The 13,243-nt window shown below is 40.9% G+C and overlaps 2 protein-coding genes across 8 annotated transcripts in view; one reads left to right on the top strand and one right to left on the bottom strand.

Annotated features, from left to right (window-relative positions):
• The window catches only part of LOC135218426 (protein arginine N-methyltransferase 7-like), a 261,517-nt gene that overhangs the window by 236,109 nt on the left and 12,165 nt on the right, over positions 1-13,243 (top strand). The gene's annotated exons all lie outside the window — the stretch shown is intronic.
• On the bottom strand, positions 11,412-12,167 carry LOC135218585 (uncharacterized). The gene is made up of 2 exons (XM_064254997.1): positions 12,081-12,167; positions 11,412-11,963 (listed from the first exon to the last, which is right to left on the bottom strand). The coding sequence occupies exons 1-2, from the start codon at positions 12,153-12,155 to the stop codon at positions 11,412-11,414; spliced, it is 627 nt and encodes a 208-aa protein (XP_064111067.1). The 5' UTR covers positions 12,156-12,167.

The following is a 13,243-nucleotide window of genomic DNA, read 5'->3' as shown; positions in this document are numbered from 1 at the left end:
GAACTGATTTTTAACATTTTCATGCATAATGTCTCATGTTTCTGTATAAAAGGATTCATTAATATTTTTTAACTTTATTTCATCAGAGACCCATTACTTTTGTGTAGTATTTTCACATCACTTGAATATTCCAGATACTATATCATTCCACGGAGAAAGAAGATTCATTACTTGCAATAGGGTAGCTTTTGCTTGTTTCTCCAATTCCCATTATGTACTGGTAGTTGGGTGTCTTTTCTTGTGTCTGCCAACTTCTTCACAGCCCTAGTCTTTCATAGGATTTTGAAATTTTTTATAGATACTTAATTTTTTAAATGAGTCTTACCTTTCTATTATCATAGCTGTAATTCCCGCATCAGGCGGGAGGGAGGATGAGGGAGGATGATAAAGTTTAAAAACTACAAAATCAATAGAATCATAAAGTGTGAACTGTTTATAGACCCATCCCTTTTGGGTGATTCAAACATCTATTGTTTCCCATTCAGTTTTTTGTGTCATCAGCCCACGAGGATGTATTGAGTGTTTTTTAATTTGTATTGTTAGCAATTATACATTGTTTTCTGGATTTTGGAGTTTGACTTATTGTGGATTTTGTCATTATATATAGGATGTCATCTAAAGAGGATAAAGACATATTGTACTGAGTCTAAGGTAAGAAGGTGTATTCTCAGCTTTTCTCTTCAGTTTACGACGGTCACAAGTAGAAACAAAGATTGCTCTTGTAACAATTGCTTTGATCAGTGTATTGTTTGGTCACATGAAGTACAAGCAGATGAGAGAAGTAGATAAGGATAGGAAAAGACGGAAGAAGAGTTTCTCATCTTTTTTTTTTTTTATCTATCAGAGAACATTGCTTTCTGCTCTCCCTGTTTTCCTAGTACTCATGCTTCTCCTTAAAATTATTTTGTCTCCTCTCAAAGCTCCCTGTATTGTTGAGGATATGAAGTTTGGCAAATTAGAAGCCATTGTAGCTTGTCTTAGGGCTGTGTTTGAAAATTTTATAGCGCTGAGATCCTCAGCATGGGCTTTAACAACTTTGACTTTAATTGTCCTTTTTTGGGTCCCCCCCCCTCTTGTCACAACAACGTGTTAATGCTTTTCCTCCCTGTTAGCCATACCTCAACCACACCCTGTGACTCTCCCCTTACTGGTGGAAGTACAGGGAAACGAGGTATTTCTGGGAGTTGAAGCATTTTGTACCTGTTGTCATCTTCCTCTTGCCTACCTGGCATGTTACAGACTGGTTGGTAGTTAGTTGTTGAAAGATGTGTGTGGCAAAATTAAATGAAGTTTGCATAGACAGGAGATAGATATGCTAGGTAATGGTAAGAGCATTAACTCATCTGATTCTGTGTACCATAGACCTTACTGGAGGCCACGTACTCCTAGTGAACCCTATCTGGGATATTCTGATGGTCCTCCTTTACAAGAGGATTTGGTATTCTCTTGGAGGTTCTCTTCTGGTGCCAGGCGTTTGCCTTCCCTTGGGCACCGGCCTGGCTCCAGGCATTTGCCTAGCACCAAGCATTCAGGCTCCTCTTCTTGCTATCCTAGGTAGTCTGGCTATGCTGGTTCATCTTCATGCCATTTGTTCGACGTGAGGAAGTTCTGTACAAGAAGCAGCAATCGAGTGTGTGAACCCATTTGTTCCCCACATTCTAATCAATGCTTGATGCCTCTTAAGACAGCACTACTTTCTTGCACATATTGCAGAAGTAAGTGCATGTATCATTCTCTTTGCTCTGTTTAGTGTCTACCGTTGGCAACACGTAAGGGTTGGGTGGTACTTGGCAATGCCTGTTCTCATCAGGCGTTGCACTTCCAGTCTCATTCCCCATTTTTGTCGCCTCATGCTCCTTCTTCCTAGTCATCTTCGATGAGTGTATTCTTCTTTGATTGCTGTGTCTCAGTAGCAGAACAGACTGGATTATTCTTAAGGATTTTGATGTCAACTCATTGAGCAGTGTCTGCTTTACCATCCACTGAACTTGGTGTCAGTGCAGAGGAGTAAGAATGTGCAGGAGGCATTATTTCCTTCACAGATGATTCTTTGGTGCTGGGGCACAAGACAGCGACAACCATTCCTTTAGCATGGAACAGGTTTTTACTTTCAAATTAAGTCTTTTAGAGGAGCTGTGAAGTCCCTTTGTCTCTAGGAGCAGGAGGTTCTGCTGCCACCATCTCTGCTTTCCTAGGGTTTCCCTCAAGTGAGCCTGAGAGGCTTCCGAGTGGACTCTGATACTGAAGAAGTGCAGGTAGTCTGATACTGAAGAAGTGTAGATAGTGTAGTCGGCTTTTCAGAGACCAATTAAGGTCTGTGCTACCAATATCCTGAGGTGCTTAGATGGCTTCTTGAGAGCTCTTTTTTTGGTGCCAGACATATTCTCTTTCTCGGTCTTTCAGACATTTGGGCCAGCCAGTTAATCCCGGAATAGAACATGTAAGTGTAATCATTCTTCTCGTCTAGATCACTGTCCCTTTTGTTGTTGCACTTTGCTAGGTCTCCTCTACAGTGTCGATGCTCTCTTCCTTCCCTGAACAGCATTTCAACCTGCAACTTTCTGACTGTTACTGTTTCAGCCAGGATTTTTCATTGCCGGAGCTTCAAATGCTTTTGGCATTAACACCAAGTGCCACTCAGGCACCAGCATCTCCTTTGGCATTACATACCACATCGTTGGGTCTTCAGATGCATTTGGCATTAGCGCCAGCATCTCTTTGGGCATTAACTAGGTGTTAAAGCAGGCTTCCACATCATCGGTACTTTAGATGCTTCATCTCCATAGACATTAACCAGGTGATAGAACCACTTTTAGTGTCAGTAACTCCGTGGGCATTAATGGGTGTTAGTACCAGCTGCAACATTGGTGCTTCAGATGCTTTAGGCATTAGTGCCAGTGTCTCCTCAGGTGTTTTTCTAGACAGTAATGCTAGCATCTTCTCTGGCGTTTTCCGGGCATTAGTGCCAACCTCCACATTGTTACCGTTTCAGATGCTTTTATTTTTGGCACTGGCTGCCTCATCAAGCACTAGCTTACCACATTCACATTGCCGGCATTCAAAACTCCAGTGTTGGTGTCAACCTCCACTTTGTCGATGTGGGAGAATGCTACAGTGGAGTTCCCTGCTTGTATAGAACATGTTCTAACTCTCAGGAGAGTCTTTGCACTTTTTTTTTTTTTTTTTTTTTTTTACAGTGCTAAGGTTGAGCACTTAGAACAGTTATATGCTTTTCTCATTTCTTCAGTTTCTGTTGCTCAGAACAAATCACTGTAACATCCTGCATTGTATATTGGTACAGAGTGCTAAGAAAATGGGTGTTAGAGCTCTCTCATCTATTCCAGGCTCCCCTAGTGAGTTATCCCTAGTTTACCCCTCCTACCTACACTACAAGGAGAAAATTTGATGCAGTCGGTAGTCATGCTGGATGCTATGATCCACTTTTTGCTTCTCCTAAAGTCTTTACAGGAATCCTGTCCCAGTTGATCAAGTGGACTCCTGTTGCTCCACTTTCTAGGCAACTGTCCAAGTATAGCAACCAAGGAAAAGCCTGAGGGCAAAATCAATCTTCTAAACCAGTAAGTCTGTTGGGAATATTAATAAAAATTTCCTAGTTTAAGGATGAGGCCAATCCAATTCTTTCTGAAGGATTGAGGGAATAAGATTTCAGCCAGTTTTCCTGCATTTTTAGTCACCAGGGATTTAGAAGCCCATGAGATGGTGAAGTCATTGACTGTCATTTACGAGGTGCCTCCCTCCAGTTGAAGAGCTCAACCCTTGTATTATTCACGCATGTCAGCTGAAGGTTGAGGTTTGGTTGTATCCACTAGATGTGTCAGGGGTTTGGTTTGCAGAGGAAAGGGATTGACACCTAAATTGACTGGAGATGGTTTCAGTGAAGATCCTTTTCTTTTGGAAGAGATAGAGGGCAAGAACTAGCCTATCTAAGCAATTAAGAGGCAAAAACTCAGTTTTATTCCTGATCAAGTTGCATTTTCACCTGGGCAGAAGGAAGGAAAAATTTTTTTCAATTGTGCTTTTCAGTTGTGCTAGGAAGTAACTTTACAACTAATCATCGAAGGGAGTTGAGGGCTTTTCCTTGTAGATGTCTTTGCCACAAGATTCTACTTTAGTCTGCTGGTCCAGAATCTAAAACTTGGGCAGTAAATGCATGATGTTGTACAGTTCAACTCTGAAATCCAGAATATAGAATGAATACATCCTCTAAAAATGAAGCCCCTAGGTAAACATAGCATTGCAAGGTAATTCCACATACAAATAGGCTAGTGTCTGACTTAGTCTACTACTTGGCTAAGTTCTGACACTGCTTTTTATCATTTTATTACTCAAATATTTTAACTTCATTATTTTATAACTTTATACTGTATAATTTTCTTTAAAATAGTGTACTTTATTTAGCACATTTAGAGTACATTCCTGAGTTTGCCTAATCATAAGTCAACTATAGTACCAAACTTCTCAAAATCTGCGCATTATCATCGATGACATTAATATCCTAAATTTTTTATCTTTATAATTATCGCTATTAGTTTCTTCATTATTTATTTTGACTGTTGAGGGTAGCGAGATGAAAAAATAATTAATGAATTTTGGTGATCACAGTGCAAAGCAAATCGCCATCTGCTGAGGAAAATGAACACTAAACTATTTGCTCATGAAATAAAAATTTTCTAGCATAGATAAAGATTTATGCTTGCACTTCTTACCTCTAGCATCATTTGATCTCATGGGTGGCATATTGAGTTGGTAAATACGCAGTTTCATAAAAGAAATTTATCAAAACTGTATCACCTATGTCTTTCAATTACACACACAGTAAGGAATTCATGCATTGTTTTGATTACAAGTTTTGACTTGGTAGAGCCTTCTCAAGTGGAATTACTTAAAAAAAATACATTTATTCATTTAAAATTAATATAAAAAACATATTTGGCTTCACATATTTTCATTACTAACAACTATTTTCATAAAAAACAAAGGAGATATGACATAATTTTTGCTCTTGAAGCTATAAGCAATATGTGGTGCCACCCTGTTAGAGGCGCAACAAACTAATGGCGGCCGATTCAGAATCAAGTTGAACCACGGGAGTTCCCAGGCTATAGAATGCCAGTTTTAAGAGGTTCAACTGTTTACCTTGGTAACTCCATGGTTGCCATGTAGGGAATGAGCAGTCAACTAATGAAAGGCTGTGTTCTGTCTCTAGAGCTTGGTGCTTTTCCAAGAGGATTTCCTGCACCCATACCTCTATATTAACCTGATGAAGTTTGCAACTCATTGACATGAAACTAAAGGTTTTTCTGTTCATGCTATTAAGGGGCGTGCCAGTTTTTGCCATTGCCATAAGGCCCCATTATAAAATAAGTGAGCATTGCTACCTTATGATTGAAGAGATTTTCTTCTGTTTTACCCCTCATTAAACAACCAATAAAAAAATCCAACCTCCAGGTTTATAAATTGTGTATTAAAAAGAATGTGTATGTAAAAAAAATTTTTTTCAGAAGTAATACTAAAAAAATTTTGCAGTCCAAGTTTCCCTTATTAGACATCAAAGATATACTATAGTAGTTATCTCATTACTGTGAAAGATTTAATTGAATTTTGCTCAGTCTTCTGTGAGGTATGTTCACTTACTTTTTTTAAATATGTTTGAAAAAACAAAAACAGAAAACAATGACTATGAAACTTTTATAGGTAGAAAGCTAATTTTTGCAGTAAGAGTATTTAGTCATATAAGAAATATCTCCTGAAATTTGGAAAATAATTTGATGAAAAGAAATGTGTTCCTTGCTTGGTTTCCTCTTGGTCTACCCACTGCCTCAGCTATGATGTCTTTTGACTTCTGAGAAAGGACTTCAGGCCTTCCAAGATTCTCACTTTTCGTGGTGACATTCATATGGATTTTTGTTCCTGTTTCTTTTAACAAATATTAATTTCTTTTAATGTATTTAGCTATTCAGGAATGTGAAATGAAGGGTACGCCAGCATCCCTGGCCTCTGAAGATTATAGCCTGGATTCTGTCAATCCATCGGATTTCCTCCGAGTTGTTATCCATGGCTGTATCTAACTCTATCACTCAGTCTGCAAATAAAAGAAATGTAAAATGAAAAAGGGATTTTGACAGAGGAAAAATCTATTTCTGGGCGAGAGACCTGTGCCGCCCAGGTGTGAAATGCTCCTTATAGCATCATTTCTAAGGTATAAAACTGCTATATATACCAGAGAAAAAAGTTGCATGGAATGCCGGGCATATGCCTAGCTCGCTCACCATATAGGGTGTCGGTATAGTAACTGGGGCGTGAAAAACCACTCTCGAGGTCTCTTACCAATTAGTTATCTCCTCTCCCAACTCCCCCGTTACTACGAGGTGCCGTTCTACATCCCACTACTGCCCGCCACCCCTCTACCACCCATGCGTACCTAAACATTCCTCATAGCATCCCAAGCTTGGACCAGTCTAGGGTGAGGAAAAACAAGGGTGGGTTCACTGGGCGGCACAGGTCTCTCGCCCAGAAATAGATTTTTCCTCTGTCAAAATCCCTTTTCTGGGCTCAACCTGTGCCGCTCCGTGAAATAGTAACAGAGAATTGGTCCGATAGCTTGTAATTAGTTACCTGAAAAGGAATAGAATAAAAACTAGGATACATAAAGAAGGAACTTTAATACCGTATCAATATATAATCTAATACAAACTGACATAAAAGTAATCAGTTATCAAAAACTTATTCAGGAAAAACATTTCCAAAAGAAAATAAAGGTGTCTACTAGTAACCTTTATACAAGACAAATATACATACTATACTGGTACTCAAAAGGAGGGGTCCAAGAATTTCTTGAAAACCATCAAAAGATATCACAATATATCTTAATACTATGCAATTTACATCCAATAAACTAAATGTTGAGTACCAGAACAGGTTAATTACAATACAGGTGAGTACCAAATCTAATTTAATTACAGGTGAGTAACAAGGCTAAGGCAGGGACAATAAATGAGGCAGGTAGGGGAGAAAGAAAGGTAAGGAATACTAATGAATTAACTTCTTAACATGGTTCTGATACATCAGGAGGAACTACATTTCCTGCTGCCACTGTTGCAAATTTTAGGGCTTCCAAGGATTTTAAGTAATGGCGTTTAAATACTAATGGTGATTTCCAACCTGTATACTTTTTTAAATCTTCAAAATTCATATGGTGAAAATAATTAACTGACGTGGCTACTGCTCGAATATCATGAGCATGTGGAATTGATTCTGGATTAGCTTGTTTGATAAAATAAAGAATCTGCTGTCTAATCCCTTTTAAGGAAATGTTTCCTCCATTTTCTCTAATAAATAAAGGGCCTGAAGACTTATTAGAAGTTCCTGTTTAGATAAGCTTTCAAAGTGTTAACTGGACATAAGGATGGATCCTGTGGAAGTGGGACAATCCTCCACGGTGACCATCGGTTCTGTGGATCCTCATTCTTTGCTAAAAATCTCTTGTCTGGAAAGATTTGTACTTCCCCAGATGCGAGAAAAACAATATGATTCGGTTCTCTAGATAATGCTGAAAGCTCAGATATTCTGGCTCCAGATGCTAAACTTACCAAAAATAAAGTTTTTCTAAACAGTGTTATGTATGAACATGTTTAAGAACATCATTTAAAAACCAGGAAACTGTGTGGGAGCGGGTTACTGGTTTTAGTCTGGCGCAAGCTTTTGGAATTGATGAAAAATATGAATCTGTAAGATTAATATTAAACCCAATCTGAAATATCTTCTTCAAGGCAGATTTAATTGTTGTAATTGTATTAGCTGCTAATCCCGTTTCAAACAGGGTCCTAAAAAAGGTAACTGCTAGGTTCCGAGTCATTGCTCTAACCTTAGAATCTCTTAAGAACTTTGCCAGTTTTCTTACAGCTGAATCATATTGACGAAGGGTTGAGTCTCTTTTATCTGACTCTAGAAACAAGGTATTTAGAGGATCAATGTTAGCATCTCTTTGTGCTGCAAATTTCATAAAGTCCATAAAGTTAGGGCACTCCGAATTCTTGAGGAAGCTAACACACTGCGAGTTTGTACTACCTGTGTCAACTTGGGATCTGGGATCCGCCGAGGGAGGAGTCCTAGTTCTACCATCAGAGGAAACCAATTGCTCTTGGGCCAATGGGGGCTACCAGAGCTATCTGACCTTTGAAAGTCCTGAGTTTGTCTAGTACTTTCATTAACATGTTTATCGGAGGGAACAGATAAATTCTTTGCCAAGTGTTCCAATCTATGGACATGGCGTCCGTGGCATAGGCCAGTAGGTCCAGGTTGGGAGCAACATAACATTTTAGTTTGTTGTTGGATTCCGTGGCGAATAGGTCCACCTGAAGGTTCGGAATCTGTTGACAAATCCAATTGAATGAATCTTTGTCCAATGACCATTCCGACTCCAGCGGAGTTGTCCTTGAAAGTGCGTCTGCTACCACATTTCTCACTCCTGCCAGGTGTACAGCTGACAGGTGCCATTGGTTTCTTGTTGCAATCGTAAAGATTGCTATCATCACATGATTTATGTGACTTGATTTGGATCCCCCTCTGTTTAAGCAATGGACGATTACTTCGTTGTCCAGAATTAATCTGATGTGTTGCTTCTTTGCCGGGGCTAGTTTCTTCAGAGTTAAGAATACTGCCATGGCTTCCAATATGTTGATGTGGAGTTGACGCAATGTTACTGACCACAAACCTTGGACTTTTTTCGTATTGGGAGTAACCTCCCCAACCGCTTAGAGAGGCGTCTGTGTGTATTACCAACGCTGGTGGTGGAAATCGTAGGGGAATCGATTTTGCCAGATTCTTGGCCTTGGTCCAAGGGAGCAATCTTTTCTTTAGTATTTGTGGGATTAGAGATATTTTGTCTCGTTTCCTCTTGTTCGCCTTGGATCGCCATACACCGATTTATATCTTCAGTTTTGCCTTTAGTAATGTGTCTGTTACTGATGCAAACTGAAGTGAGCCTAGAATTCTTTCTTGTCTTCTCCTGGACGTTAATTTGTCCTTGAGAAATTTTTTGTTTTCTTTTTTTGCTATTTCTTTCCTTTTTGTTGAGGGAAGAGATAGTCTGTGTGTGATTAGGTTCCATTGCAGTCCCAACCATTGGAAACATGCTGCTGGAGTAAGACGGGACTTCTTGAGGTTTATTTTGAAACCTAAGTGTTCCAAAAATTTTATGACTTTGTTTGTCGCCTTTACGCAATCCTCTACATTGCTGGCCCATATAAGCCAATCGTCTAGATAGGCCACTAACTGTATTCCTTGAGTTCTCAGCTCTTGGACTACTGTCTCTGCCAGCTTCGTAAATATCCTGGGCGCTATACTGAGTCCGAATGGCATCACTTTGAATGAGTATGCCCTTCTGCCTAGTTTGAATCCTAGAAAGGGACGAAAATGCCTTGCTATCGGAACATGATAGTAAGCGTCTGTAAGATCTATAGAGGTGGTGACGGCCCCACGGGGAAGTAAGGTCCGCACCTGCGAGATAGTCAACATATGGAACTTGTCGCATCGAATGTAAGTATTCAGATGTGACAAATCTAGAATCACCCTTCTTTGTTCTGAGTCTTTCTTTGGCACGCTGAACAAGCGTCCTTGAAATTTCAAAGATCTTACTTCTTTTATTGCATTCTTTTGCAAAAGATCTTTGGTGTATAGGTCTAGTTCTGCCGATGGAGCTTGATGAAAACTGGTTAGTGGAGGGGGCCCTTTTATCCAACTCCACCCCAGACCCTTGGATACTATGCTGAAAGCCCACTTGCTGAACCTCCACCGGCTCCGAAATTTGTATAGTCTTCCCCCTACCTGAGATGTCTCAATGGTTTGAAGAGGGTCTGTTTCCTCGTCTACTCCTGTATCCTCTGCCTCTTGTTGAAGTCCTTCCACCTCTATTATGAAAGTTACCTCTGGCTCTACTACCTCTGGCGTACCTATTGTACCCCATGGAACCAACTCCTTGTGTCTCAAAGGAGGGGTTGGGGTTAAAAGCCGGAGAAGGAGCTTGATGTTGAGGAGGCTGAGTCATCAAACGTATTGTTGTTGTTGGGGTTGGGATTTAGACGTAGACGGCTGAGTCCCTTGAGGTACAGGAATCGTCGTCTGAACGACAGCTTGGGGTTGTGGAGTCTGGTATGATTGGTTGGAAGTTCCTAAACCTCTTCCTGCCTCTTGTCTGATTTCCTGATTGTTCATAATTTCCGTTATTTTGGCATCAGGCCCCAACGAACTTTGAGACTTTGATTGACCCTAGCAGCCTCACCTAAGACACTGTTAACAATGTCTTCCGGGAATAAGTCTGGGCCCCAAATTGAGGCTTTAATCAGTTTATTTGGCTCATGCCTTATTGTAGCTTCTGAAAGCACATGCTTTCTGCAATTACGGCGTGCTACAGCAAAGTCATAGGCATCACTTTGAAGTGTGAGGAGGAGAGACTTGGTAAGGATCTTGAACAATGACTCGTCTTGGTATACCAGCGAAGCCATTTCTGCCATTGTAGCGGAGTTGATTGATCTACTTAACCGAGTACGTGCCTCATACTCGATTCTGACCAAGGATTCTGGGAGTCTCGGAAGTTTGTCACTGAACTGTGTAGAGGCACAGTCAATGTTCATTTTCCCTGTGGTGAAAGTTGCTGGGGCGTCAACCCAGCATTCATGATCTCCTGGAAAAAGTAGAGAAGTCAACTCCGTCTCTCTTAGTTGTGGCATGGGCTTGTCCTCCATAGCCGCCTGAAGAGCCAGATCAACTACTTTTGTAGTACAAGGTGTCGGTGTTTGACCTTCTACTACAAACATTGTGTAAGAACTCTTATGGGGGGACAACATTGTGTTCACACACTCCCATTCGTTCAATGTCCGGACCCATGCGGACTGAGCCTGTTTCCTTAGGATAGATCATCGTCTCCTTAGGAATCTTATCTAGTCTTACTAGCGCTTTCTCTGTCAGTCGAGCATATCCTGGGAAGGGAAACTGCAATCCCGGCATGGTAGAATTCAAAGTCCTCTACCGGCCGAGTTCCACATCCTTCTATGGTTAACATGCCATCCACGAATGGTGCATGTAAAGCCAATCGCCACGGATTGCTCTTTACGAAAGCCGGAAGTTTGGAAGCGTCTGGCAACACAAACTGTTGTTGTTGTGGCAGTCCGGTTCTCAGGAGATTTTCTAACATGTTCTCCTGGTTTTTGCAGTCTCTGAGCAAAAGTGTCCATAGGACTGCAACCGATCCGAGATGGTTCCAATCTGAGATTGGACCATACTTCCCATCTTCTCCATTAAAAGATTAGAGAAGGCAACCGGATCAAAGGAAGGTTCTGAAGCCTTAGATTTGGAGCTCCTTGATCTCGACCCGTGATGTAGGGGAGTAGCTGCTACCGGAATCTCGAAGACTTAGATGCATTTAATGACTTGGTAAGTCTCGGTAACCTAGATGGTTTACTTGGCTTAGATAAGGCCTTCCTCAAGTGTTTGACTTTTGGTATTACTGAGCCTGGTTTGTCCCCAACCAGGGTCTTTGCAGTAAACCCTTGAAAAGAAGCATGAGAAGATGTTAAAGATGGTGCAGGGCTAAGAACAGGAATCTTAGACCGCACACTACTTGCCCCACTTACCTCCCTACCTTGATCGCTGGCATCCAGAACCATTGGTTCTATGTCAAGGCTGATGGCCGCCACGTCTTCTAACACTTCTTCCCCTAGTCCCTCAAGATCTTCAGGCAAGGACTGCGTGTCTTCCCTTATCTTGGCAATAATGGGTGCAGCCACTTCCTTGGGAACTGCCGCTGACATCTTGGCATTTGGGTAGAGGAGGGTGCATAACTCCTCTGATAGGATATAAGGTTTCTTAGCCTTAACGTTACGGCCAAATCCGCCAACCCAGATCTTGAGGGTCGAAAGAGATGTGTTCTTGACAGCCTGTGGGGTCTGAAAAATAAGTACTAATTAGGATTATCACTTTCTTAAAACTAAAGAGAATAATTTGTTCACTTCTTAAACATCATATCTCATAATTAGTAATGAAATATCTAAGTGCGTACTCACCGAGTCCGAGGTTATATCGGCAAAAAAGCCCATAACAGATCTCACACGCATCCGGATGCCAGACGATGAGGTCATCGACCTGTACGGCGCAGGTGCATGGGACCTGCAAACCTCATGTCCGCACCTTTGCTGAAGGACAGCTGCGCAGCTGTCATCTGACAACGCACCACCTGTAAGGTAAATTGATACATAAGTATTCAATTTGTATATATAAACTACCGGAAGCCCCGGATTATTTATCGTAATCTTAAATTATAACATATATAGTAAAAATAGACTTCTGTATACTAAATCTTAACATATACAGCTCGGTCATTTAGTCTATGAATCTTTTTATTCTGTTGAAAATTATGGCGGATCTAACTTCGTATTTATCCGCCTGCTCCGGGAAACTAAATCCACTTAAGGAAAAAATATTCTCCAATGATTGTATCGCTACCAAGGTAGACGTATACTGTACCAAAAGGTGTTGAGCGGCGGATATCGGTTACGTAGTCTGTCCGCCTGCTCCGAAATTTCGTGCATAGTAAACAATAGAATATAAGATTTTGTAGGCTACGTCTGTACGCCTCTTCCGGGATCGACCGACAAAATTCTATTTGTGTGTAATCTACGTTATCAGAACAGGGTGAGATACCTGAATCTGATCAATACACTAAAATATTAGTGTGTAGAACTATTCCGGTTGTAACGGAATCAAAATAATGCGGCGGAAACCCGAAAGGGGAGACTGAGTGTACGCATAAGTTGCTCTATCCGGTGCGTTCGGAAGCCAATCGAAACCAGCTAGAAAAGCGTCACTGTCCTAACTCATGGTATGACCATATCGCTACATATTCCGTCGCTCCCGATATAGACTATAACTAAAGCCTAAAAGTAACCTGAATCGTGTGATAAAAGGTATCTCCCCGAGGGGTACTAGGCGGGAGCGGCAGAGCGAACTGGTTCGTCGCGATCAAGTGGACCATATGACCGGTCAGGTGGGACAACCCTACCGATGATAAAGATCCAATTGAACCACGAGATATGTAGCTTACAAAACTAAATGACCAAAATTAAAGTGAATAATAGATAATTAGGTAATAATGGCACACAACGAATACAACATAATATTAAGCTAGACAAAAATTAAGCCGAGCGAGAATAGCCTAGGTCTCCAACAT

This window comes from Macrobrachium nipponense, chromosome 9 (assembly GCF_015104395.2).
Source record: "Macrobrachium nipponense isolate FS-2020 chromosome 9, ASM1510439v2, whole genome shotgun sequence".
Taxonomy (NCBI): Eukaryota; Metazoa; Arthropoda; class Malacostraca; order Decapoda; family Palaemonidae; genus Macrobrachium; species Macrobrachium nipponense.
Note: the sequence above shows the minus strand (reverse complement) of the source record. Positions and strands in the feature narration are given on the sequence as shown.

Bases quoted from the DNA above. Each gene is read 5' to 3' on its own strand.
- LOC135218585 (XM_064254997.1), bottom strand. From the start codon at position 12,155: ATGACCTCATCGTCTGGCATCCGGATGCGTGTGAGATCTGTTATGGGC. The intron at 11,964-12,080 runs GTGAGTACGCAC...CTTATTTTTCAG, and splicing joins CCGATATAACCTCGGACTCG to ACCCCACAGGCTGTCAAGAA.